At 37.7% G+C, this 25,819-nt stretch overlaps 1 protein-coding gene across 3 annotated transcripts in view; it reads left to right on the top strand.

Annotated features, from left to right (window-relative positions):
* The window catches only part of DPP10 (dipeptidyl peptidase like 10), a 1,290,245-nt gene that overhangs the window by 764,005 nt on the left and 500,421 nt on the right, over positions 1-25,819 (top strand). For all 3 annotated transcript variants that reach the window (XM_012535464.2, XM_004276493.4, XM_049712621.1), the window contains exon 2: positions 15,670-15,784. In XM_012535464.2, coding sequence (XP_012390918.2) covers positions 15,670-15,784 — 115 coding nt within the window. The remainder of the gene's footprint in view (positions 1-15,669; positions 15,785-25,819) is intronic.

The following is a 25,819-nucleotide window of genomic DNA, read 5'->3' as shown; positions in this document are numbered from 1 at the left end:
GAATCATCTGGAAGCTTGTTAAAACAAAGACTGTTCAGGACCCAGAAACTCAGTAGGTCTGTGATGGTGCTGAATTATTTTCATTTATACTATCTCAGAGGTGACACTGACCATTCTTTGAGTAGCACTAACCTCGGAAATGTTTGTGAAACTTTAGCATACAGCAGAATTATCTGGACAGCTTGTTAAGAGACATTGGTGGGCCGGGCCTGGCCATGGAGATTCAGAAGGTCTGGAATGAGGCTAAATATTTTTTATTTCAAGCATGCTTTCAGAAGGCATTCAACAGCATCTAAAGGTCAGCTTTAGACTCTGCTGGTTCATGGACTGCACTGAGAACTAAGGGACTATCTAACTAGGTGGACGGAAACCACCTAATAAGAAATCCAATTTCGAGAAACGTAAAACCTTTGGTCAAAATACGTACTCTACTTAAGATGGAATTGTCATCCAAGAAGAGAAAAAAATGATGATACATTAAAATAAAGGTGTTACACATATAGAGGGAGAGGGTAGGCAGCTCGAAGGATATGGTGATACCTTAAGCTATCTGTTTACTTAGAGATCAGTTTGTTTTTATTTTTTAATATCTTGCCCATGAATTCATTTTAAACATTTTTTAACATCTTTATTGGAGTATAATTGCTTTACAATGGTGTGTTAGTTTCTGCTTTATAACAAAGTGAATAAGTTATACATATACATCTTTTCCCATATCTCTTCACTGTTGCGTCTCCCTCCCTCCCACCCTCCCTATCCCACCCCTCTAGGTGGTCACAGAGCACCGAGCTGATCTCCCTGTGCTATGCGGCTGCTTCCCACTAGCTATCTATTTTACGTTTGGTAGTGTATATATGTCCATGCCACTTCCTCACTTTGTCACAGCTTACCCTTCCCCCTCCCCATATCCTCAAGTCCATTCTCTAGTAGGTCTGTGTCTTTATTCCTGTCTTGCCCCTAGGTTCTTCATGACCTTTTTTTTTTTTCTTAGATTCCATATATATGTGTTAGCATACGGTATTTGTTTTTCTCTCTCTGACTTACTTCACTCTGTATGACAGACTCTAGGTCCATCCACCTCACAACAAATAACTCAATTTCGTTTCTTTTTATGGCTGAGTAATATTACATTGTATATATGTGCCATATCTTCTTTATCCATTCATCCAATGGTTAACACATAGGTTGTTTCCATCTCCTGGCTATTGTAAATAGACCTGCAATGAACATTGTGGTACATGACTCTTTTTGAATTATGGTTTTCTCAGGGTATATGCCCAGTAGTGGGATTGCTTTGTCATATGGTAGTTCTGTTTGTAGTTTTTTAAAGAACCTCCATACTGTTTTCCATAGTGGCTCTATCAATTTACATTCCCACCAACAGTGCAGGAGGGTTCCCTTTTCTCCACACCCTCTCCAGCATTTATTATTTCTAAATTTTTTGATGATGGCCATTCTGACCGGTGTGAGATGATATCTCATTGTAGTTTTGATTTGCATTTCTCTAATGATTAATGATGTTGAGCATTCTTTCATGTGTTTGTTGGTAGTCTGTATATCTTCTCTGGAGAAATGTCTATTTAGGTCTTCTGCCCATTTTTGGATTGGTTTTTTGTTTTTTTGTTATTGAGCTGCATGAGCTGCTTGTAAATTTTGGAGATTAATCCTTTGTCAGTTGCTTCATTTGCAAATATTTTCGCCTATTCTGAGGGTTGTCTTTTTGTCTTCTCTATGGTTTCCTTTGCTGTGCAAAAGCTTTTAAGTCTCATTAGGTCCCATTTGTTTATTTTTGTTTTTATTTCCATATTTCTAGGAGGTGGGTCAAAAAGGATCTTGCTGTGATTTATGTCATAGAGTGTTCTGCCTATGTTTGCCTCTAAGAGTTTGATAGTTTCTGGCCTTATATTTAGGGCTTTAATCCATTTTGAGCTTATTTTTGTGTATGGTGTTAGGGAGTGTTCTAATCTCATACTTTTACATGTACCTGTCCAATTTTCCCAGCACCACTTATTGAAGAGGTTGTCTTTTCTCCACTGGGTATTCTTGCCTCCTTTATCAAAGATAAGGTGACCATATGTGCGTGGGTTTATCTCTGGGTTTTCTATCCTGTTCCATTGATCTATCTTTCTGTTTTTGTGCCAGTACCATACTGTCTTGATTACTGTAGCTTTATAATATAGTCTGAAGTCAGGGAACCTGATTACTACAGCTCCGTTTTTCATTCTCAAGATTGCTTTGGCTATTCGAGGTCTTTTGTGTTTCCATACAAATTGTGAAATTTTTTGTTCTAGCTCTGTGAAAATTGCCAGTAGTTTGATACGGATTGCATTGAATCTGTAGATTGCTTTGGGTAGTAGAGTCATTTTCACAATGTTGATTCTTCCAATCCAAGAACATGGTATATCTCTCCATCTGCTTGTATCATCTTTAATTTCTTTCATCAGTATCTTATAATTTTCTGCATACAGGTCTTTTGTCTCCTTAGGTAGGTTTATTCCTAGATATTTTATTCTTTTTGTTGCAGTGGTAAATGGGAGTGTTTTCTTAATTTCACTTTCAGATTTTTAATCACTAGTGTATAGGAATGCCAGAGATTTCTGTGCATTAATTTTGTATCCTGCTACTTTACCAAATTCATTGATTAGCTCTAGTAGTTTTCTGGTAGCATCTTTGGGATTCTCTATGTATAGTATCATGTCATCTGCAAACAGTGACAGCTTTACTTCTTCTTTTCTGCTTTGGATTCCTTTTATTTCTTTTTCTTTTCTGATTGCTGTGGCTAAAAATTCTAAAACTATGTTGAATAATAGCGGTGAGGGTGGGCAACCTTGTCTTGTTCCTGGTCTTAGTGGAAATGGTTTCAGTTTTTCACCATTGAGGACGATGTTGGCTGTGGGTTTGTCATATATGGCCTTTATTATGTTGAGGAAAGTTCCCTCTATGCCTACTTTCTGCAGGGTTTTTATCATAAATGGGTGTTGAATTTGTCGAAAGCTTTCTCTGCATCTATTGAGATGATCATATGGTTTTTCTCCTTCAATTTGTTAATATTGTGTATCATGTTGATTGATTTGCATATATTGAGGAATGCTTGCATTCCTCGGGTAAACCCCACTTGATCATGGTATATGATCATTTTAATGTGCTGTTGGATTCTGTTTGCTAGTACTTTGTTAAGGATTTTTTGCTTTTAAGATGTTTTCTTTGTATTTAATTTTTGATAGCTTTATTAATATGTGTCTTGGCATCTTTCTCCTTGGATTTATCCTGTATGGGACTGTCTGTGCTTGCTGGACTTGATTAACTATTCCTTTCCCATATTAAGGAAGTTTTCAACTATAATCTCTTCAAAAATTTTCTCAGTCCCTTTCTTTTCCTCTTCTTCTTCTGGGACCCCTAAAATTCGAATGTTGGTGTGTTTAATGTTGTCCCAGAGGTCTCTGAGACTGTCCTCAGTTCTTTTCCTTCTTTTTTCTTTATTCTGCTCTGCAGTAGTTATTTCCACTATTTTATCTTCCAGGTCACTTATCCGTTCTTCTGCCTCAGTTATTCTGCTATTGATCCCTTCCAGAGTATTTTTAATTTCATTTATTGTGTTGTTCATCATTGCTTGTTTCATCTTTAGTTCTTCTAGGTCCTTGTTCAATGTTTCTTGCATTTTGTCTATTGTATTTCCAAGATTTTGGATCATCTTTACTCTCATTATTCTGAATTCTTTTTCAGCTAGACTGCCTATTTCCTCTTCATTTGTTAGGTTTGGTGGGTTTTTACCTTGCTTCTTCATCTGCTGTGTGTTTTTCTGTCTTTTCATTTTGCTTATCTTACTGTGTTTGGGGTCTCCTTTTTGCAGGCTGCAGGTTCATAGTTCCTGTTGTTTTTGGTGTCTGTCCCCAGTGGCTAAAGTTGGTTCAGTGGGTTGTGTAGGCTTCCTGGTGGAGGGGACTAGTGCCTGTGTTCTGGTGGATGAGGCTGGATCTTGTCTTTCTGGTGGGCAGGTCCACGTCTGGTGGTGTGTTTTGGAGTGTCTGTGGCCTTATTATGATTTTAGGCAGCCTCTCTGCTAATGGGTGGGGTTGTGTTCCTGTCCTGCTAGTTGTTTGGCATAGGGTGTCCAGCACTGTAGCTTGCTGGTCGTTGAGTGAAGGTGGGTCTTGGTGTTGAGATGGAGATCTCTGGGAGATTTTCACCTTTTGATATTACATGGAGCTGGGAGGTCTCTTGTGGACCAGTGTCCTGAAGTTGGCTCTCCCACCTCAGAGGCACAGCACTGATTCCTGGCTGGAGCACCAAGAGCCTTTCATCCACACGGCTCAGAATAAAAGGGAGAAAAAGTAGAAAGAAAGAAAGAGGGTAAAATAAAATAAAATAAAGTAAGATAAAATAAAATAAAGTTATTAAAATAAAAAATAATTATTAAGAAAAAACTTTTTAAAAAGAAAAAAAAAAAGAAACAGACGGATAGAGCCCTAGGACAAATGGTGAAAGCAAAGCTATACAGACAAAATCTCACACAGAAGCATACACATACACACTCACAAAAAGAGGAAAAGGGGAAAAAATAATCTATCTTGCTCCCAAAGTCCACCTCCTCAATTTGGGATGATTCCTTGTCTGTTCAGGTATTCCACACATGCAGGGTACATCAAGTTGATTGTGGAGATTTAATCCGCTGCCCCTGAGGCTGCTGGGAGAAATTTCTGTTTCTCTTCTTTATTCTCACAGCTCCCGGGGTTCAGCTTTGGATTTGGCCGCGCCTCTGCGTGTGGGTCGCCTACGGGCGTCTGTTCTTCGCTCAGACAGGACGGGGTTAAAGATGCCGCTGATTCGGGGGCTGTGGCTCACTCAGGCGGGGGGGGGGGCGGGGGGGGGCGGGGGGGGAGGGCGGGGGGGGGCGGGGGGGCGCGGGGGGGGGCTGGGGGGAGGGCGGGAGGGAGGGTGGGGGGGGGCGGGGGGGGAGGGCGGGGGGGCGGGGCACGGAGTGCGGGGCAGGCCTGCGGCGGCAGAGGCGGCGTGACGTTGCGGCAGAGGCCGGCGTGACGTTGCACGAGCCTGAGGCGCGCTGTGCGTTCTCCCGGGGAAGTTGTCCCTGGATCCCGGGACCCTGGCAGTGGCGGGGTGCACAGGCTCCCCGGAAGGGAGGTGTGCAGAGTGACCTGTGCTCGCACACAGGCTTCTTGGTGGCGGCGGCAGCAGCCTTAGCGTCTCATGCCCGTCTCTGGGGTCCGAGCTGATAGCTGCGGCTCGCGCCCGTCTCTGGAGCGCCTTTAAGCAGCGCTCTGAATCCCCTCTCCTCGCACACCAGGAAACAAAAGAGGCAAGAAAAAGTCTCTTGCCTCTTCGGCAGCTCCAGACTTTTTCCTGGACTCCCTCCCGGCTAGCTGTGGCGCACTAACCCCTTCAGGCTGTGTTCACGTCGCCAACCCCAGTCCTCTCCGTGTGCTCCGACCGAAACCCGAGCCTCAGCTCGCAGCCCCGCCCGCCCCGGCGGGTGAGCAGACAAGCCTCTCAGACTGGTGAGTGCTGGTCAGCACCGATGCTCTGTGTGGGAATCTCTCCGCTTTTCCCTCCGGACCCCTGTTGCTGCGCTGTCCTTCGTGCCTTTGAAGCTCTCCCTTCCGCCACCCGCAGTCTGCGCCCGTGAAGGGGCTCCTAGTGTGTGGAAACTTTTCCTCCTTCACAGCTCCCTCCCACTGGTGCCGGTGCCGTCCCTCTTATTTGGTCTCTGTTTTTCCTTTTGCCCTACCCAGGTACGTGGGGAGTTTCTTGCCTTTTGGAAGGTCTGAGGTCTTCTGCCAGCGTTCAGTAGGTGTTCTGTAGGAGTTGTTCCACGTGTAGATGTATTTCTGATGTACCTGTGGCGAAGAATGTGATATCCGCGTCTTACTCTTCCGCCATCCTCCCGGCCCCTCCATTTTAAACATTTAACATATAAAACTGATTAAAATGTTTTGAGTGATATAAAATGAGATTAAATGCTATCCCTAGAAATAGTGTTCACGTTGAGAAAAAGGGTGGGCCCGAGCCTAGCCTGGGGGAACTCCATAGTTTAGAGGTAAGCCTAAGAAGAAACCAGTGAAGAAAATGGAGAAGTGGCTAGCAATGCCGGATAAAAAACAGGAGAGTGTGGTGTCACAGGAAAGACTTTCCTGGGAGGATATATTGGTTAATGGATTAGAATGCTGCTGAGAATTCCTGTAAAATAATGGAAAAATTGGCTCTCTGATTTGGCACCATAGAGACCATGAAATCACCTCATTGGAGTGTTGTGTGAAACCCCTGTTGGCGTTCTTACAGAAAGAAGGTATAATGAGAAATTGGGTTCAAAATATAAACAATTTGTCGATATGTGTGTGCATGGAATTTTTTTGAAATATAGGTTTGTTTATTAATATTTCCTTTCTTATTAATATTCCACAACTTTCATTAGCACAGATTTATATTAAATTTTAGTATCTGGCATCCATCATTATTTTTCGTTTTTCAAAGTTATTCTATCTACGTAAGATTATTTTTCCAGATGAATTTCAAGATAATTTTATCAGTTCAAGGAAAAAGAGTTCTGTTAGGATTTTTATTGGAATTACTTAAAATTTTTAGATTAATTTAGGAAATGACCATTTTTTCCATATTGAATCATGCTTAACAGGAATGCAGTGATTCCCTATTTCCTTCAAGTGGTCTTAGAAATCCTCTGGTAAACTTTTGTGGTTTTCTTCCTTTGGACACTAAAACTTTCTAAAGTCACTTAATGTATCTGTTCCTATGATGAATGTTGCTATTATTTACATTTTTAAAATCGTGACAAAATATGCGTAAAATAAAAGTTACCATTTTAATAATTTTTAAGTGTACTCTCAGTGGTATTAAGTACAGTTATACTGCTGTGCAACTATCATCACCATCCATCTCCAGAACCTTTTTCATCTTCTCAAACTGAAACTCCATACTCATTAAACAGTAACTCCCCACAAAGAGATGGATACAAAAACTGGACTCTTTTTTTAGCTCCATCCTTCCTACTTTATGTAAATGATGTTATAAATTACATCTTTGTATTGTAGACCCATTAACACAGACTTATAATTAATTTTTATGTTTTTGTTTCTTAAATTCTGTAGAATAGTAAAATGTGGAGTTAGGAGCCAAAATTAAAGTAATGCTAATTTTTGTATTTGTCCTCATATTTATCCTTATGGAATACTTTGCATTTTATTATGACTTCAGGTTATATCTAGCAATCTTTTCATTTCAACTTGAAGGACTCCCTTTAGCATTTCTTGTAGGTCAAGTGTAGGGGCAATGAGGTGTTTTATTTTTATTTCACTGGGGATGTCTTAATTTCTCCCTCATTTTCAAAGAACATTATTGCTGAACATAGATTTTTTTGGTTGACAGTTTTTTCTTTCAGTACCTTAAATATATTGTCCCACTGCTTCTGACCTGCAAAGTTTCTGCTGAGAAATCCATTGCTAATCGTATTGCAGATACTTGTAGGTGATGAGTCACTTTTCTTTCAAGATTCTCTTTTTTGTCTTTGACTTTTAATATATTTATTAAAATATGTCTCAGTGTGGATCTGTTTGGGTTTATCTTACTTGGGGTTCATCTTCCTTGGAGTTCACTGGGCTTTTGGTGCTTTCATATAACCATATCTTTCTTCAGATTTGAAGTTTCCATCATTATTTCTTCAAATAAACTCTCGTACCCTTTCTCTCTCTTTTTCTCCTTCTGAGATTCTCATGATATGTACATTGCTCTGTTTGGTGCTACCCAATAAGTCCCATCGGTTCTGTTTACTTTCTTTATTCTTTTTTTCCCTTTTGCTCCTCAAACTGGATAATTTCAAAGGACATGTCTTCAATTCACTGATTCTTTTTTCTACTGTTTGAGTCTGCTGTTAGGTTTTTAAATTCAGTTATTGTATTTTCCCACTCCAGAAATTCTGTGTGTGTTTTTTTTTCAATAATTTCTGTATTTTGATCGATCATCTTTTGTTCATATATCATTCTCCTGATTTTCTTTAATTCTTTGTCCATGTTTTCCTTTTGCTCTTAGAGCATATTTCTGATAGCTGTTTTAAAGTCTCTAGTACTCCAGAACCTTTGTTACTTTACAGTTAGTTTCTAGAGGTATATTTTGTTCTCTGACTGGACCATGTTTCCCTGTTTCTTTATAAACTTGTGATCTTTTGTTGAAAATAGGGCATTTGAAAAAATAGCCACTTCTTCCAGTTTTTGGAGACTGGCTCTGTTCACAGAAAGATGTTCTCTAATCAGTCCAGCAGGAAGCCTCAAGATATTCTCAGGATTTTTGCATTTGTCTTCCCTTGGCCTATGTGTACATGTTCCCCCCCCCCTTACCCCCATTTCCCCTGTATACGTGGCTGTTTTAAAATGTCCTGATTTCTTTAACAGTATCACCCTGCTATTTCTTAAGGTTTTAAGTGTTCCACTGTGTTTCTAAGCAGGTAATCTCTGTCCTCAAATTCTGCTTGTTTACAGTTCAGCAGTTTTCATGCACCATGGAAGACTCCACTGTTTTCCATGCCTTCTAACCTGAGATCTAAACTATGTTGCTATTTCTGTCAGGCAAGACAGAAACCTGTTCCTCAGGTAGCCCACAGATAGGCCAGAACATGCAAACAAGTTCCACTCATTTTCTCCATCTGAAGGAAGGAACTGGGAATTGAGTCACTTCCTTCTGAGCATGCTAAACTGTGCCAGGGAGGGAATGAGGGTATTCACACATGCCATGAAATCTGCTGCCTTTTTAAGTGTGACTTTTTCTTGATTGGGCATTTGCTTGGTTGCTGCATATCCTTCACTGGTTTTTGGAGCTCCCGTAATGCTATTTTAGTCACTCTATAGTTGTTTACTTGATGTTTCCATGAGGGAATGAGGACCTGGAACATCCTCGTCTGCCATCTTGCTGATATCAGATCTGTTTGTTTGCTTTTTTAATTGTTTCTTCTACAGTTTTAGTTGTGGTTTTGAAGCCTAAACAGGTTCAGAATCATAGATGATCAGCCAAACCTCTAAATCATGATAATAGAAATGTGAAACTGTTACTGAAAAATATATTGATGATAGCTGTCATCTTTGTTTTGTTTCTAATTTAATGGTGATCCATCTAGGAGTGTGTCACAAACAAATATAATTATCAGAGAATTATAAATGACAAATTACAACTGAGACAATTGCTAGTTCTTTTATAAACAAATTAATGTTGAACAGATAAAACCAAATCAGATTTTTTTTAAAAAAAGAATAGAGCAAATCTCAATAAAAGACTCTTGTCTTGCGTTTCTAATAAGCTCCCAGGTGATGTTGATGCTGCTGTCTATAGTTCATACTATGAGTAGCACTTATTCAGCACTGCCTCATGTACACTGATAACACAAAATTATAATAGATGTAATTTTGAAAAAATATATAACTTTCTGTATGAAATATGATTATTTACCAAACTATGCACTTTATTTAGCATAGAGACTTCTAACTGGAGAAGCATGATAAATGAGGAACTTGTGAATGTCCACAGTATAATGGGCAATTTTAAGAAGCAGTAGGTATTACAAGTATTAAACTGAAAATTAAATATGAAAAACAATCTCTATGATTATATTTTCTTTACTGATATCAGTAAATGTTGAAAGGAACTATGACTGTATCTCCTAGTGGTAGAAATATCTCACAATATTTAATTATTATTTATATTGAGCTCCTGCTTTGAATTCATTAACATTTTATTTAGTACTTTTGCATCTATTTCTTTATTTAAATTGAGCTTAATTTTTTTGTTTTATGTGCTTTCTATTTCAGACAATCAAGACAAGGTAAACATTAAAATTTTGGAATTTTCCTTCTTTCAATATACTCTAAAATGTTTCAAATGGCACAGGAATTATTTGTGTTTTAGAGGCAAAATCTGTGACTTGTAATTTTGTGGAGCTATATAAAAAATTGTCTCAATTTCTTTTACGTTTACTGGTCTATTCCAGGTTGTAAATATTGTCAATTATTATTTTTGCTAGAAAGAAAAAAATGCACACTTTGTTCCATTTTCCAATACCTAAGTGTGTATTTTTATACACACTTTCCACCTATTTAAAAAAGAAAAAAAATCCTCTGATTCCTTTTTGTCTTTCCAGATTTTGTATATGTAATTCTATAATCCCACCACATCTAGTACCTTATTTCTTAGGAAATGCTGTATGAATGCTTAAAGAAAAAAAATTGTATCAGTACAAGGAAGTTAATAACTTCTCCCCTCATTTCCCATAGAAAAATTCTGTGATTTGCTGGGTTACCTTTATTTATATAACTTCGTACTATACTGGTGGTAAGCAAAATCTTCATTAGTGTTTATACTCACTGGGGACAGTTCTATTTTAACTTGTATTCCCAGTTGCATGTAGTGTAATGTTCTATATTCTAAAAGACTCCAGTGCATTTTGTTAAACAGAATGATTTAAAGAGAATTGGCCAACTGCTGAATACCCATATCTCAAGGTCTTTCAAGTCAGAGCTGGCTAAATGTTTCTAAGAATGATGTAAAAGGATTTTTTTAAATCAATTTTTTAATCATTATTTTACAGAGGGCTTTAAAAGTCTTAACGTAATGCTATGCTTTTCTAATATCATGAAACAATATACAACATTTAAAAGTACCTTAAGTTCCTTTAAGATATTTTCCAATTATTAAGTGTAAATGCTTTGGACTATTTTTTGACCTATTCACAGTTGAGACTATTCACAGTTGTGAATGTGAACACCATGTGATGAAAAAATCTATTTTTATTAAAACACACCCTCATCCAATCTACAGACATAATTTCAATATCTTGATGATTTTTCCTCCTTGTATCTTCCTGTAAATGTTATTACTTTTTGATACAATTTTAATATGGAGGGATCATATTTCTTTTCATGATGCATGTGGCAGATGAACATGGAGTTTTTTAAGGGGAACTACAAGTGGAATATATATTTATATTTATTATATACATTTATATTCTTTTTCTTATTTTTAAGAAAATTGAATTTGTTGGTTCGGCTTTTTTCCTTATTTTGCCCAAGGAAATGATATAGAAGTCTTGGATGTTTTCTGCTTATGATTTCTAGAATTTTTTTCCTTTTTATTTGAACAAATTAAAAATGCATTTGGATTTAGATAAACTATGTGTGCCGAGAACATCCGTCTTATACACTAAACTGTTCTCTAAAGGCTGATGAGTAATTTGATTGGCAGTGAACACAACATAAATAACTAGGTTACAGATTGAGTTTAGTTTGGCCTGCAGCACCAAAACATCTCTAGACGATCTCAACACTGAACATCAGCTGCAGTTGGACACAAGTGTTTTAACCTATGCATCTCTCCACTGGAGGACTGACTTTAAAAACAACTGTATATATGGATTCTTAAACATTTGTTCTTATACCTTCAAACCTTTCCAGGGGATTTAATATCCCAACATTGACTCTGTGCTGCCTCCAAAGCATTCAGACGATGACATTGCAAGGTCAGGCTGCTGCCCAGCACAAACCTGTCCTGTGGGCCTGGCGTGTATGTTTTCAGGTGTTGGCTAGGAGGAAGTCATTGAAAAGCAGAGCCAATTAGAACCACTTCCAGCAACAATAGAAATTACTGAGGTTGTCGAAGAAGAAGATAAACTGAAGAATGGCAACTGTATTTTGGGATCCAAGCATCAGATAAATGAAGCTAAAAATAATTGCAATCAAATTTATCTATAGCAAGTAGTTCCTTTTTTTAAAATTACTATTGATGTGTATTTAACTAATGACACTGTAGCTCTATACCATTTCAGGTACCATTTATACCACTTAATTAACTGGGCAACTGTTTTCTAAGCACCTATTAAGAGGACTAGAATTTGTTCAGTGGTCTAAAGAATATAAAGTTATCTAAGATGTGCTCCTTACCTTAAGGAGATAACTTTGACAGGGATATGATGGCTGTTTATACACGGCTTTAAGCATTACCATCACCACCATCATCATCATTATCATCAGAACTGCTATCATTCATTTATTCATTTGTTTATTATGTATAGTATACCTAGTATGTGCCAAACACTGTTCAAAATGCTAGAGATATAGCAGAGAACAAGATGACCTAGGTTACTGACATCACAAAGCTTCTATTCTGGAGAGCTGAGACTGATAAAATGAACATTTAAACAACTTAATTTATATTATTGTAGATATATGATTTACTATGACATAATATACTCAAAAATGATATGAAGAAAAATAAAGCTAATTGAAGAAATAGGAGTGGATATAGAATGTTATTTTGTAGAGGGTGGCCAGGCAAGGCTTCTCAAAGGAAGGAACATTTGAGACTGAGACCTGAAACGATGAGAGAGAAAGAGTGACATGTGCAAGTGTACTGAGGAAGCACATTCCAAGCAGTTCACTTAGTGTGAACTGTCTTATTGTATATTTAAGTGAGAGCTTTGTTTGAATAATTTGTTTTAACCCTTGTTACATTTAAAAATAATTATTGTTATTATTCCAGTTGTTCAGCTAAAAAAGAAGCCTGAGGCTTAGGAAATTGTAGAGGCATGTTGTTTGCAATCTCATAGCTGTTAAGTAGCAGAGTTGGTCTCAAACCTATTGGTACAATGCATTTTAGGCATTTTTTTTTTTCAGAAGGAAAATTATATCTGGCTTGCATAATTGGGGGAAGTTTTCAAGAGAAGAGACATTTGAGCAGGATGTTGAATGATTGACAATGTCTGTACTTGGATGCATATGAAAGGAATTGGAGAAAAAAACTGGGAGTGGAATGGTTGGGTGAAGTTTGAAGCATCTGAGGCATATGTTGGAAATGGTAATCAGAGCAGTATAGGGTTCTTCCTCAAAAAAAAAAAAAAAAGATCAAGTTGGATGAAAAGACTGGAGCTTGGCTATAGCCCATTGTTATTCTAGACTCACACATTTGCACTTAATTCTTTAGATAATGTAGAGACATTAAAGGACTTTGTGAATAAAGTGATGTAAGTGAAACCGTGCTTTAGAAATATTATAATGGTAATGGAATTTAAGATGGATGGAAAGGAGGGAATTATAGTAAGAGTTCATTAAGTCTGCAGTTCCTAAAACAGGGACTTGTAGATGCTTTTGATATTGATGGGTCATTTTTAGAGGAGCCAGACATTCTTATGTGCATCACTTTAGGAACAGAAAAGTATTTTGTACTCAAACATGTTTTACCATTTTTAAAAATGGTATATTTTTCTAGTCTGCCATTCCTGGGAAAATATGAGTTTATTTGAAAGCATTACAGACTTCAGAAGAGCTTTTATAAAATTGTGAATTTTCTCAGATAAAAGGTATTAAAGTACAACTATTATTATGTAGGGGTTCAAATCATTCCTTGATTCATTGGCTTATTGATTGATTCAAGAAATATCTCCTTTTAGAATAGCATATTATAGTGTGTGAGTGTGGTTTCTGAAGCTAGACTTTTATGGATTGGACCTTGAGATATCCCACTTATTAGCAGTAAGTGGTTTGTTATTTATCTCTGTAAATCCCATGTTTCTCATCTGCAGATTGGTCAAAATAATAGTAATCTCACCTAATTCTCATGAGGATTTTGTGAGACTGTGAATATAAAGTAGTACAATACGAGACACATAATAAGGTATCTATTATTGCTGTTAGACAATGCTTGGTAGGCATTGCATAGTTACATATTCAAAAACTGAAAAACACACTCTGAACACATTTGTGTAATAATTTGCCTTGCATTCCAGTGACAGTGAATCAAGATCAGAGTCAGTAGAATTAAAATTATCATTTCCCCTTGATTCCTTTACTGGACTGAGAAGTCAGTTATGATTGCTTACAATTATTCTTTTTCCTTTTTCTTCCCTCCCTTTGAGTTAATAAATGTGAAAGTGTTTATGATTCTTGGTCCAGATACTCACTTCCTATTGTTTGTTGCCCTTCTTTCATTATCTCTTAGTTCTTGAGATGAGTGTTTCACAACTTTTTGCCCAGCATAGGCATCTACGTGTAGCATTGCCTCTCTAATCTATCATTCTGGCTTCTGAGTAGTCTTAAATAGAGCCTTAATATGGAGCATAACTGGTCATCACACCACACAGATTCTGACAAAGAAATTGCCCAGGGAACCTGCAGTCACGTTGCATTCCAGAAAAGGGTTTATGGTCTTAAGACAACTATTGCTTTTCTTGATGTTGTTACTGAAACGCTGATGATTTGCTAATCTACTGTTTCGATTTATGTGGACTAAGTTTATGAATGGAAATTCTAACCAAAATTCAGAAGGAATAGAGGTATTGGACGATAAGCATTAATAAGCATGAACATGAGGTATGGAGTGAGCCATTTTAGAAAAAAGATTGGAATTGATTTCTGCCGGATTTGGTTCATCAGAGTGTAAAACCTAAAGCTACTGATCTGAGAAGGGGAAAAACAAACAGTAACAAAATACCTCCTATGCATGGTTTCTTCTTGCATTTATTTAGGACCTAGTTCTTTAAGTCCAAAGAGTTTATCGCAGAACTGAATGCCACTATCCCTGTATGAAAATTGGCTTCAGTGCTTTAAACTGTGAGTCACAATAAGCCATTTATAGCTTATCAGACGTTTGCTATTTTACTTATCTTTGTTTAAAGGAAGCCTGTGGCTTCTTGGGTGATTTGTACAAATACAGTGAACTGGAAACCTTTATGTTTTGTTTCATTTGTCCCCAAATCATTTGACTATTTCTGAATAAAGAAGGCTCTATTAGGACTGGAGGAAAAGAGGCTGGGGATTGGGACAGGAAGAAAGAAACAAGAAGCTTAGTGTTTTATAAACTTTATTATAAAGAAAATCTGGCATTTATTTCAAACTAGTGTGGTCTGTGCTTTACTTTGGTGAATGATGCTCATATATTTCTAGTCAGTAGAATAGAACACAGATCATCTGAAAAATGAAAAGTTTTACTATATGTATTGTAAGAAATGCTCAAGTTTATCCTACCCCATCAGTCATACCTCCTTGCCAATATCATGCATGCTGCCCAGGGAGAGGATGTCGTAAACCATTGATATAGAAGCGCTCATTTAATTTAGTTACTACATCCTGTTGATATTTATGAGTGGTAGGGGAACTGTTTAAAAAAAGGACCTTTTGAGTTGACAAATGTGCACTGCTCTGCAGTGAGGGGGCATTTTGAATAATTTTCCCATCACTAATCTCTTTTCCCCTTACCAGTTAGAAAAGTAGTCTATAGTGCTTCAGGAATATTAATATTTAAATCTTTATTGTAGGTTCCATTGTAGCAAGAAAAAATGTAAATAGGCACACTTTATTTACATAATTATTTTGCAGAGTATTTTGGCTATCATCCTAGTGTTTATATTCAATGTATTTTAATGCCATCCACATTTTAGACAACAGGCATAAACCTTTGCTGCTTTATCTGTTGGAGAAATAAGATTGCCCCCCAAAAGATAGCCATTTATAATATATGCACCTTTGAATAATTAAATGAGCTACCAAAGAGGAAGAGGATTCTAATCAGCTTTCAATGTGATTCTTCCATGCACTGAATCATTCCTTTATGAGTACATTTCTCTTGGAGCATGTATAATTATGAAACTTCTTTTTTTTTCTATCTCGGTAGGAACTGGGAAGTAACAGCCCTCCACAGAGAAACTGGAAGGGAATTGCTATTGCCCTGCTGGTGATTTTAGTTGTATGCTCACTCATCACTATGTCAGTCATCCTCTTAACCCCAGGTAATCTGTCTTTATTACTCTCTTATGATGGTATTGTGGATGATAATTTCACATTCAAATGCCTTAATAGGGTAGTCACATGTGGTATCTTAGAACACATTAGCATTGGTTGGAATAAAAAAATGAATAACCAGACATTTCGCAAATGGCACAGTCATTTTGTGGTTTAAATACCATGCAAGATATTTGGGGGAAGCTGAAATGTAAAATATATATATTGAGAATGCCAAGGAAATCTTTGGTCTCCAGTGCTGTTTAGAGACTTGTTATGTTTGTCAATTTAATAAATGCGGAACACATTTGACTTTTATTGTGGGTGGAGATGAGGGAGTGGAGTCTGGAAGTTTCCATATATAGGAGACAGCCCAACTATAATGACAGTGGTAAGGGAGGATTTGACAGACAAAGAGGATTAGATCAAAAGAAAATGAGCTAAGCCTCTAAATAAGACACTTCCACTTTCTCTCGTCTTTCTCTGTAGTTTATACATTCCCAGTTTCTCTCTGTCTAAAGACCCTCTCCAGTTTGCTCTTGCACTACTCTTTAAATTGTGTCCTTTATGTTAAATAGGTGAAAACTACTATATAACTTATCAGTAGGTTTACTTGTTCTCTGGGGTTTATTTCAGTACTCAGAAGTTTTACTACTCTTTGGTAGGTGATAACACAGAAGGCAGAGAAAGGCTGCTCACATTTTAAACTCCCAAACTGCCTTCCAGGAACAAAAAAGTTTGTCATGCTACTACAACCCACCCAACTACCTTGCTCAAAAACTGATCACCATATATGGCGGTGAAAAAAATGGTCGTTTCTATGATAGGATTGAGCTAGTCCCCAGATCAACTCATATGCCCGTTGTTAAAGGCTATAAATTTATAACTTCAGTTCCTGCCCCAGTTTTGTTATTTACAAGCCCCTTAAACATGCTGAATTTATTTCCTCATGTACAACATTTGATTAACAAAAGCTCTCTTTCACAGAGTCATTCAGTCAACTAATTATGGTGGCTAATTATACAAATTGCAATATCAGGTGTTCCAATATGGTACTTTGTGACATATACCATCTTGGTAAAAACGTTGGCTTTGAAATGTATAGATTCCCAAAAATATAGTTTGTAGTTGTTATTTCACATATGAAGAGATTGAGAAAGAAATTAAGGGAGTCAGGAGAGAGGAAACCGAAGAGGAGACTTTAAAAAAAAAAAAAGAAAGAAAAAATTTCTCTTATAAGAGGTGGCTTATCCATCATTCTCTCAGGAACTGTCTCTTAACAGCGTCATTTGCACATCTGCAGTACAGTGTAATTGAGCAATGTGATGGCTGTGAGTTGCTGCCGATTGCCAAGAATCTTTGTTAAAGGAAGATGAGCTTATGTTCAGCATAGTGTTTCACTTAAACGTAGGAATTTTGACATAATTCTTAAAAAAATGAATGACACGGCTTCACTGCTTCTATTGATGAGTATCAGCCAGATGGAAGAAATTAGTATCATAGAATACCTATGTGTTTCTCTTGAACTTTCTTCCATCTGGTTCTAGTATCCTTGTCCCAGTGATTCAGTTTCTCAGGTTTTCTTGTTAACTCTCTGAGGCCATAGTGATACCTTGGTGTCTTTGGGAGTTTGGTATAACAAAGATCTTGGTCACTCAGTAAATTAAACCACCTCTAGCCAACCCTTACCAAGTTGCCCCAGTAATAAAAACACAGGATAGTTGCATTCATTTTGTCATGCACTTATTCATTTATTAAAAGAAGGGTTTAAGCAAGATACACCTTGGTTTGAGTTATGGCTCTCACAGAACTAGTTTTGTGAAGTTGGCTAATAATTTCACCTTGTCTTCACTCATCTGTGTTATGGATGCAACTCATAGTGCCAACTTTACAGTGTTGTTACCGACCCGGGTTCTTGGCCTCTTTAATCAATAGAAATTGATAAGAGGCCAGACAAGAAATTCAGGCAAGGCTTTATTGGGGCCCCTGCTGTATCAGGGGGGAGCGAGAACAAACAACAGGTTTCCTTGCTCGCTCCCTGAGGGGGGGGCGAGCTGGATCCTTATGTGGGGTGAGGGTAGGGGTGTGTCCAGGGGTCAGGCTGGAGGGGGCGCCTTAGGTGGTTTGCCTACCCCTTTGGTGGTGTTGTGTGCAGGAGGCATGCACAGTACCCTCCTTTTGCTCCTGGCTCTTCAGAAGTGACAGTTGGGATTTTTTTGGTATTTTTGTATCTTGTTGTCCATAATTTGCCCCAACTGGGAATGCACGCAGTTATTTTTAGTCCTTTATAGTTTCTTTGTATTTTGTTGCTCAAGAAGACGTCTGTCCAGGTGCAAGTGCTGCAGCAAAGTGTCCCAGGTCCCAGCCTGTCTCAGTGTTACTATGAAGGATAAATGAGATAATAAAATTGAGGTGTTTGGTACAGTCTGTAGAACTGCTGCTGGCATTCCTCTTATTATTTTTATTATTAAGTACTTATTGACCACCAGACACAATGCCAAACACTGTGTTGCATGAGGGAGGTTTCTAAGAAAAAGTATAAAGTCTTTCAGGAATATAGATCTTCTGTGATTTCAATTTTAAATTATGGCAGGTGGAAAAATACTAAATATTTAATCTGGCATCAGTCTTTCAGTGGTCTGTTCATTCATTTATTCATACATCAATAGATAATTATGGAGTACAACTTTCTAGGTACTATCATAGTTGGCCTCACTATCTCCTGCTTTATATCTATCACTTCCAATCTCCTTCTTCCCCAGCTACACAAGCACACAACAACCACATATCCCAACCCAAAGAGTTAATTTCATATGAAAGTAATCACACACAAATGGAAGTGCAATTATTATTTAGATTTATAATTTAGTGCTTGTTTTACATACCACATGTTCATATGTCTTTAGATGTCACTGTTATTTTTGGCAGGGATGTTATGAAATGAAAAATAAAAGTCAGTATGCTGGAGTGGGAAAAGTATTGTTACAGAAAACAAACAACTTGTGTTCTACACTCTCTGTTTGTAAACTCGGTGTCACCAGGGGTTGGAAGATGATATAAATTGATGAAGTGGACATAGGCAATGATGCTGGTTTAGGAATTTGCTTGAGTTATGAACGAGCAAATACCAGCCTGGTGGGGCCTCCATGGTGGGCTCAAACCAAACAGCAGAGTAAAATATAAGCTCAGAAGACTTACAGTTTGTGGCCTGAGTCCTAAGCCTAGAAGTACTCTTAGAAGTTATCTAGTCTTGCCTCCCTCGTTAGACAGGAAAAAAAAAAAATAGAACTGAGTTTGTTTAACCTCTGGTTCTGAGGGCTAGAATGTGCATCGAGACCATTAGTGTGGCCTTTTGATTTAGCACATGTGTGCCTGTCTGTGGTCAGACTCTGGTGCTCTGATTACACGGAGCCTTCCTCTTCTTACCCTCAGCAGTGCTAGAATAGACCCGCAAGGGAAAACCTCCAACTGAGGGAATAACATGCAACAACCCCCTCTAATCTTTCCTTTGTTCACAAGTATGTCTCCAAGGCCCAGCTTTCTAGGTAAAGCCAGTCAGACGGATGGAAACTTTCAACCAGGAAGGGGAATCCATGGCAGGAAGGGAAACTTCTGATTCTGAAATTACTCAGCAAGATACTTGACCTTTTAGGATAAAGAGCTGACTCTAGAACAATCCTTCCAGTAAGTGTTGGGGTCAGAAATTCAACACCTTTATAGCTACAGTAAGTCCCCTACATACGGACCTTCAAGTTGCAAACTTTCAAAGATTCGAATATGCATGCATTCACATGTCTAATCACGTAAGTTAGTTCACATGTCCGGCGTACATTGCCATTGTGCAGCTTGCCCTCTGTCTCCTACTGCTGATGACCCTTCAGCTCTACCATCTCCCACCTCCTCTCCCTCCTCCTGTCAGTAACTCTTCTTGCCTGTTCACGCGATGCCAGCCCCTGTATGCCAGCTGTTGTACTGTACTACTGTACTTTTCAAGGTACTGTACTGTAAGATTAAAAATGTTTTCTTTATTTTTTGTGTTTGTTTTTTATGTATTATTAGTGTGAAAAGTATTATAAACCTATTACATTATAGTACTACATAGCCGATTTGTTTAGTTGGGTACCTGGGCTAACTTTGTTGGACTTACGAACAAATTGGACTTATGAATGCGCTCTTGGGACGAAACTCATTTGTATGTAGGGGATTTACAGTATACGACCTCGGATAAATCACTTACCTCCTTTGACCCCAAGTGTTTTGTTGAAGAAAAGGGCATCTTTGGTTTGCCAGAAACTGAAGTGATTTCTTGAAGTTCATTACAGCTCTGATATCTGTGACCTAATAAGACAACAACAGCAATAATGGTGGCTTGCTTAGTAACAAATATAGCAACAGACTAAACCTGGTGAGCTCTCTCACTAAGCCCCTTCTACCTTGAAAATATATTTAATTTTTTGGAGGAGGGTGGGTGACGGAGAAAGCATACAAGGAGTTATCTAGTCTAAGAAATGATTTAGAAACTGTTTTGCTCAAAATAGCATCACATTTTGCAGGTAAGTGCTAAGGAATGCAAGCCTATAACCAGAGAAACACATGTTCATTGTAATTTTGGTTTGATTGCAAATTTTATTACAGAAGTAATTTGACACAGGTGTCTTAATTTCCAAGGTTGTCAGCAACTTCTGTGCCTTGTGAAAAGAAGTCCTAATTATTTTTGAAGAGTAGGTTAACAATTCAAGTATTTCTTTAATAAGTAACTATTTCTGAAAGAAAATTTTCTTTTCAGATAAAAGGGCACTTATTCGGATGTATTGATCCAGCCCACATATTTGTTGTTGTTGTTGTTTGTATTTAAGTCATTTAAAGAAAAAAGTGTATCCACATTTATTTTCAGAATAGGTAACAATAAGATCAATAATTGTACTCTACAGGGCTTCCCTGGTGGCGCAGTGGTTGAGAGTCCGCCTGCCTATGCAGGGGACACGGGTTCGTGCCCCGGTCCGGGAATATCCCACATGCCACGGAGCGGCTGGGCCCGTGAGCCATGGCCACTGAGCCTGCACATCCGGAGCCTGTGCTCCGCAACAGGAGAGGCCATAACAGTGAGAGGCCCGAGTACTGCAAAAAAAAAAAAAATTATACTCTACAAATATATGGGTGTACATTCATGCTTAAAGCTCTGGAAACCAGTTTTAGGTAGCTATGCATTTACTCCGCAGTCTCATATTTATATTTAATATGCAGAATGACAGTGAACATGGTTAGGAAACATTTCACACAGGATACAGTTACCCATTTTGACTTGTTTGGAAAATAGAGAAGCGTATTTTATGAGTTAGAATGTATTTGGTAGAGGATATTCATCAAGCTCTTAAGTTTGATTGCCATGTTGAAATAACCACCTATGGACTGCGTATATTCCACCAGTACTTCAGCAGCAGTGGCCTGTTGCCCTTTGATTAATGTCTGTAATCAGTCAGTGTCAAAACAAAGTCTTCAGGTTAATTTACTCTCATGGTTGACTAAAGACAACATTGTAAGGCACTGAAATTGTGTCTTCATCGTTAGCTCTAGCTCTTGCTTTTAGGCAATTTTTTATTCCTTTAGTGCCTTCTGTAGGTGAGCATTTGTGTTGATCGTCACAGTTTTATCAGAGTATAAAAGAAGTCAAGCACTCAGGTATAAGATACCAGAACTCTGCTTGATCTCAGTTAAACAATAATTTAATAAGGATTGTCCACTTACACTATATAAATGTCTGTATTTTCCCTTAGAGATGTATCTCTAATAGTAAGACGTTTACAGTAGATTCAGATTCCATTTTGGAAAATAATTTACAGAGGTTGAGGTTGCCACTGTGATGTTGATGATTAGTTAAATCTTTAATGTCAGATGAGGATTTGATCCATGAAGTTAGGCTCACATAGTTCATTTGAGCCAAAATTTAGAACCAAGGAAATAGAGAGAACCTGAGAAATTTGTGCAATCCTATCCTGAAAAATAAACAGAACAAAAACCGAAAGTTAACATTTAAGGATGTGTGCCTTTCTTTGAAGAAATACCAATTTACAGATATTTTCCAAAGGGAGTGAACAATCATCTTATTTATTTCTCATAACACATAAATTTAAAGAAAGTAGAGTAGCTTTCTAGATAATACGTCTAAGGCCAGCAGAATTGGGATGACTTTAGGTACCTAGTTTGTGGACAGTGTACAGCAGATAGAGTGATTAAATTGACCTTTGTATCAGTCTGACTTGAATTCATCACTTTGCCTTGATATGTGCCTGCAAATATGACTTTGAGGCAAAGAATTCTCTCTTAACTATTGTCTTAGACACCAGATTTATGATTTATTTAACATCTATATTGGAGTATAATTGCTTTACAATGTTGTGTTAGTTTCTGCTGTATAACAAAGTGAATCAGCTGTAGCCATATGTATATCATCCCCATATGCCCTCCCTCTTGTGTCTCCCTCCCAGCCTCCTTATCCCACCTCTCTAGGTGGTAGCAAAGCACCAAGCTGATCTCCCTCTGCTATGCAGCTGCTTCCCACTAGCTATCTAGTTTACTTTCGGTAGTGTATATATGTCAGTGTTACTCTCTCACTTCGTCCCAGCTTACCTTTCCCCCTCTCCGTGTCCTCAAGTCCATTCTCAACGTCTGTGTCTTTATTCCTGTCCTGCCCCTAGGTTCATCAGAATCATTTTTAAAAAATTTGTTTTAGATTCCATATATATGTGTTAGCATACAGTATTTGTTTTTCTCTTTTAGACTTACTTCACTCTGTATGACAGACTCTAGGTCCACCCACTTTAAGATAAATAACTCAATTTCAATTCTTTTTATGGCTGAGTAATATTCCACTGTATATATGTGCCACATCTTCTTTATCCATCCATCTGTCAATAGATACTTAGGTTGCTTCCATGTCCTGGCTGTTGTAAATAGAGCTGCAGTGTTTTTTTTTTTTTTTTTTTTTTTTAACATCTTTATTGGAGTATAATTGCTTTACAATGGTATGTTAGTTTCAGCTTCACAACAAAATGAATCAGTTATATATATACATATATTCCCATATCTCTTCCCGCTTGCGTCTCCCTCCCTCCCACCCTCCCTATCCCACCCCTCCAGGCGGTCACAAAGCACCGAGCTGATCTCCCTGTGCTATGCGGCTGCTTCCCACTAGCTGTCTACCTTACGTTTGGTAGTGTATATATGTCCATGCCTCTTTATCGCTTTGTCACCGTTTACCCTTCCCCCTCCCCATAGCCTCAAGTCCATTCTCTAGTAAGTCTGTGTCTTTATTCCTGTTTCACCCCTAGGTTTTTCAGCTGCAGTGTTTTTGAATTGGTTTTCTCAGGGTGTATGCCCAGTAGTGGGATTGCTGGGTCGTATGGTAGTTCTGTTTTTAGTTTTTTAAGGAACCTCCATACTGTTCTCCATAGTGGCTGTATCAATTTACATTCCCACCAACAGTGCAAGAGGGTTCCCTTTTCTCCACACCCTCCCCAGGATTTATTGTTCGTAGATTTTTTGATGATGGCCATTCTGACCAGTGTGAGGTGATAACTCATTGTAGTTTAGGTTTGCATTTCTCTAACGATTAGTGATGTTGAGCATCCTTTCATGTGTTTGTTGGCAATCTGTATATCTTCTTTGGAGAAATGTCTGTTTAGGTCTTCTGCCCATTTGTGGATTGGATTGTTTGTTTTTTTGATATTGAGCTGCTTGTGTTGCTTATAAATTTTGCAGATTAATCCTTTGTCGGTTGCTTCATTTGCAAATATTTTCTCCCATTCTGAGGGTGGTCTTTTGGTCTTGTTTATGGTTCCCTTTGCTGTGCAAAAGCTTTTAAGTTTCATTAGGTCCCATTTGTTTATTTTTGTTTTTATTTTCATTTCTCTAGGAGGTGGGTCCAAAAGGATCTTGCTGTGATTTATGTCATAGAGGGTTCTGCCTATGTTTTCCTCTAAGAGTTTTATAGTGTTTGGCCTTACATTTAGGTCTTTAATCCATTTTGAGTTTATTTTTGTGTATGGTGTTAGGAAGTGTTCTAATTACATTCTTTTTTTTTTTCTAATTTCATTCATTTCCATGTAGCTGTCCAGTTTTCCCAGCACCACTTATTGAAGAGGCTGTCTTTTCTCCATTGTATACTCTTGCCTCCTTTATCAAAGATAAGGTGACCATATGTGCATGGGTTTATATCTGGGCTTTCTATCCTGCTCCCTTGATCTGTTTTTGTGCCAGTACCGTACTGTCTTGTTTACTGTAGCTTTTTAATATAGTCTGAAGTCCAGGAGCCTGATTACTACAGCTCCGTTTCTCTTTCTCAAGATTGCTTTGGCTATTTGGGGTCTTTTCTGTTTTCATATAAATTGTGAACTTTTTTGTTCTAGTTCTGTGAAAAATGCCAGTGGTAGTTTGATAGGGATTGCATTGACTCTGTAGATTGCTTTGGGTAGTAGAGTCATTTTCACAATGTTGATTCTTCCAATCCAAGAACATGGTATATCTCTCCATCTGTTTGTATCATCTTTAATTTCTTTCTTCAGTGTCTTATAGTTTTCTGCATACAGGTCTTTTGTCTCCTTAGGTAGGTTTATTCCTAGATATTTTATTCTTTTTGCTGCAATGGTAAATGGGAGTGTTTCCTTAATTTCTCTTTCAGATTTTTCATCATTAGTGTATAGGAATGCCAGAGATTTCTGTGCATTAATTTTGTATCTTGCTACTTTACCAAATTCATTGATTAGCTCTAGTAGTTTTCTGGTAGCATCTTTAGGATTTTCTATGTATAGTATCATGTCGTTTGCAAACAGTGACAGCTTTACTTCTTCTTTTCCAATTTGGATTCCTTTTATTTCTTTTTCTTCTCTGATTGCTGTGGTTCCAAAACTATGTTGAAAAATAGCAGTGAGAGTGGGAAACCTTGTCTTGTTCCTGATCTTAGAGGAAATGGTTTCACTTTTTCACCATTGAGAGTGATGTTGGCTGTGAGTTTGTCATGTATGGCCTTTATTATGTTGAGGTAAGTTCCCTCTATGCCTATTTTCTGGAGAGTTTTTATCATAAATGGATGTTGAATTTTGTTGAAAGCTTTCTCTGCATCTATTGAGATTATCATGTGGTTTTTATACTTCAGTTTGTTAATATGGTGTATCACATTGATTGATTTGCATGTATTGAAGAATCCTTGCATTCCTGGGATAAACCCCATTTTAACATGGTATATGATCCTTTTAATGTGCTGTTGGATTCTGTTTGCTAGTATTTTGTTGAGGATTTTTGCATCTGTGTTCATCAGAGATATTAGCCTGTATTTTCTTTTTCTGTGACATCTTTGTCTGGTTTTGGTATCAGGGTGATGGTGGCCTCGTAGAATGAGTTTGGGAGTGTTCCTTCCTCTGCTATATTTTGGAAGTGTTTGAGAAGGACAGGTGTTACCTCTTCTCTAAATGTTTGATAGAATTCTTCTGTGAAGCCATCTGGTCCTGGGCTATTGTTTGTTGTAAGATTTTAAATCACACTTTCAGTTTCAATGCTTGTGATTGGTTTGTTTATATTTTCTATTTCTTCCTGGTTCATTCATTGAAGGTTGTGCTTTTCTAAGAATTTGTCCATTTCTTCCTGGTTGTCCATTTTGTTGGCATATAGTTGCCTGTAGTAATCTCTATGATCCTTTTTTTTTCTGCAGTGTCAGTTGTTACATCTCCTTTTTCATTTCTAATTCTATAGATTTGAGTCTTCTCCCTTTTTTTCTTGATGAGTCTGGCTAATGTTTTATCCATTTTGTTTGTCTTCTCAAAGAATCAGCTTTTAATTTTATTGATCCTTGCTATCATTTTGTTCATTTCTTTTTCATTTATTTCTGATCTGATCTCTATGTTTTCTTTCCTTCTGCCAACTTTGGGAATTTTTTTGTTCTTCTTTCTCTAATTGCTTTAGGTGTTAATGTTGAGTTGTTTAGTTGAGATTTTTCTTGTTTCTTGATGTAGGATTGTATTGCTATAAACTTCCCTCTTAGAACTGCTTTT

The sequence above is a fragment of the Orcinus orca genome, chromosome 7 (assembly GCF_937001465.1).
Source record: "Orcinus orca chromosome 7, mOrcOrc1.1, whole genome shotgun sequence".
Taxonomy (NCBI): Eukaryota; Metazoa; Chordata; class Mammalia; order Artiodactyla; family Delphinidae; genus Orcinus; species Orcinus orca.
The sequence above is the reverse complement of the archived record's forward strand: the minus strand, read 5'-3'. Positions and strand labels throughout refer to the sequence as shown.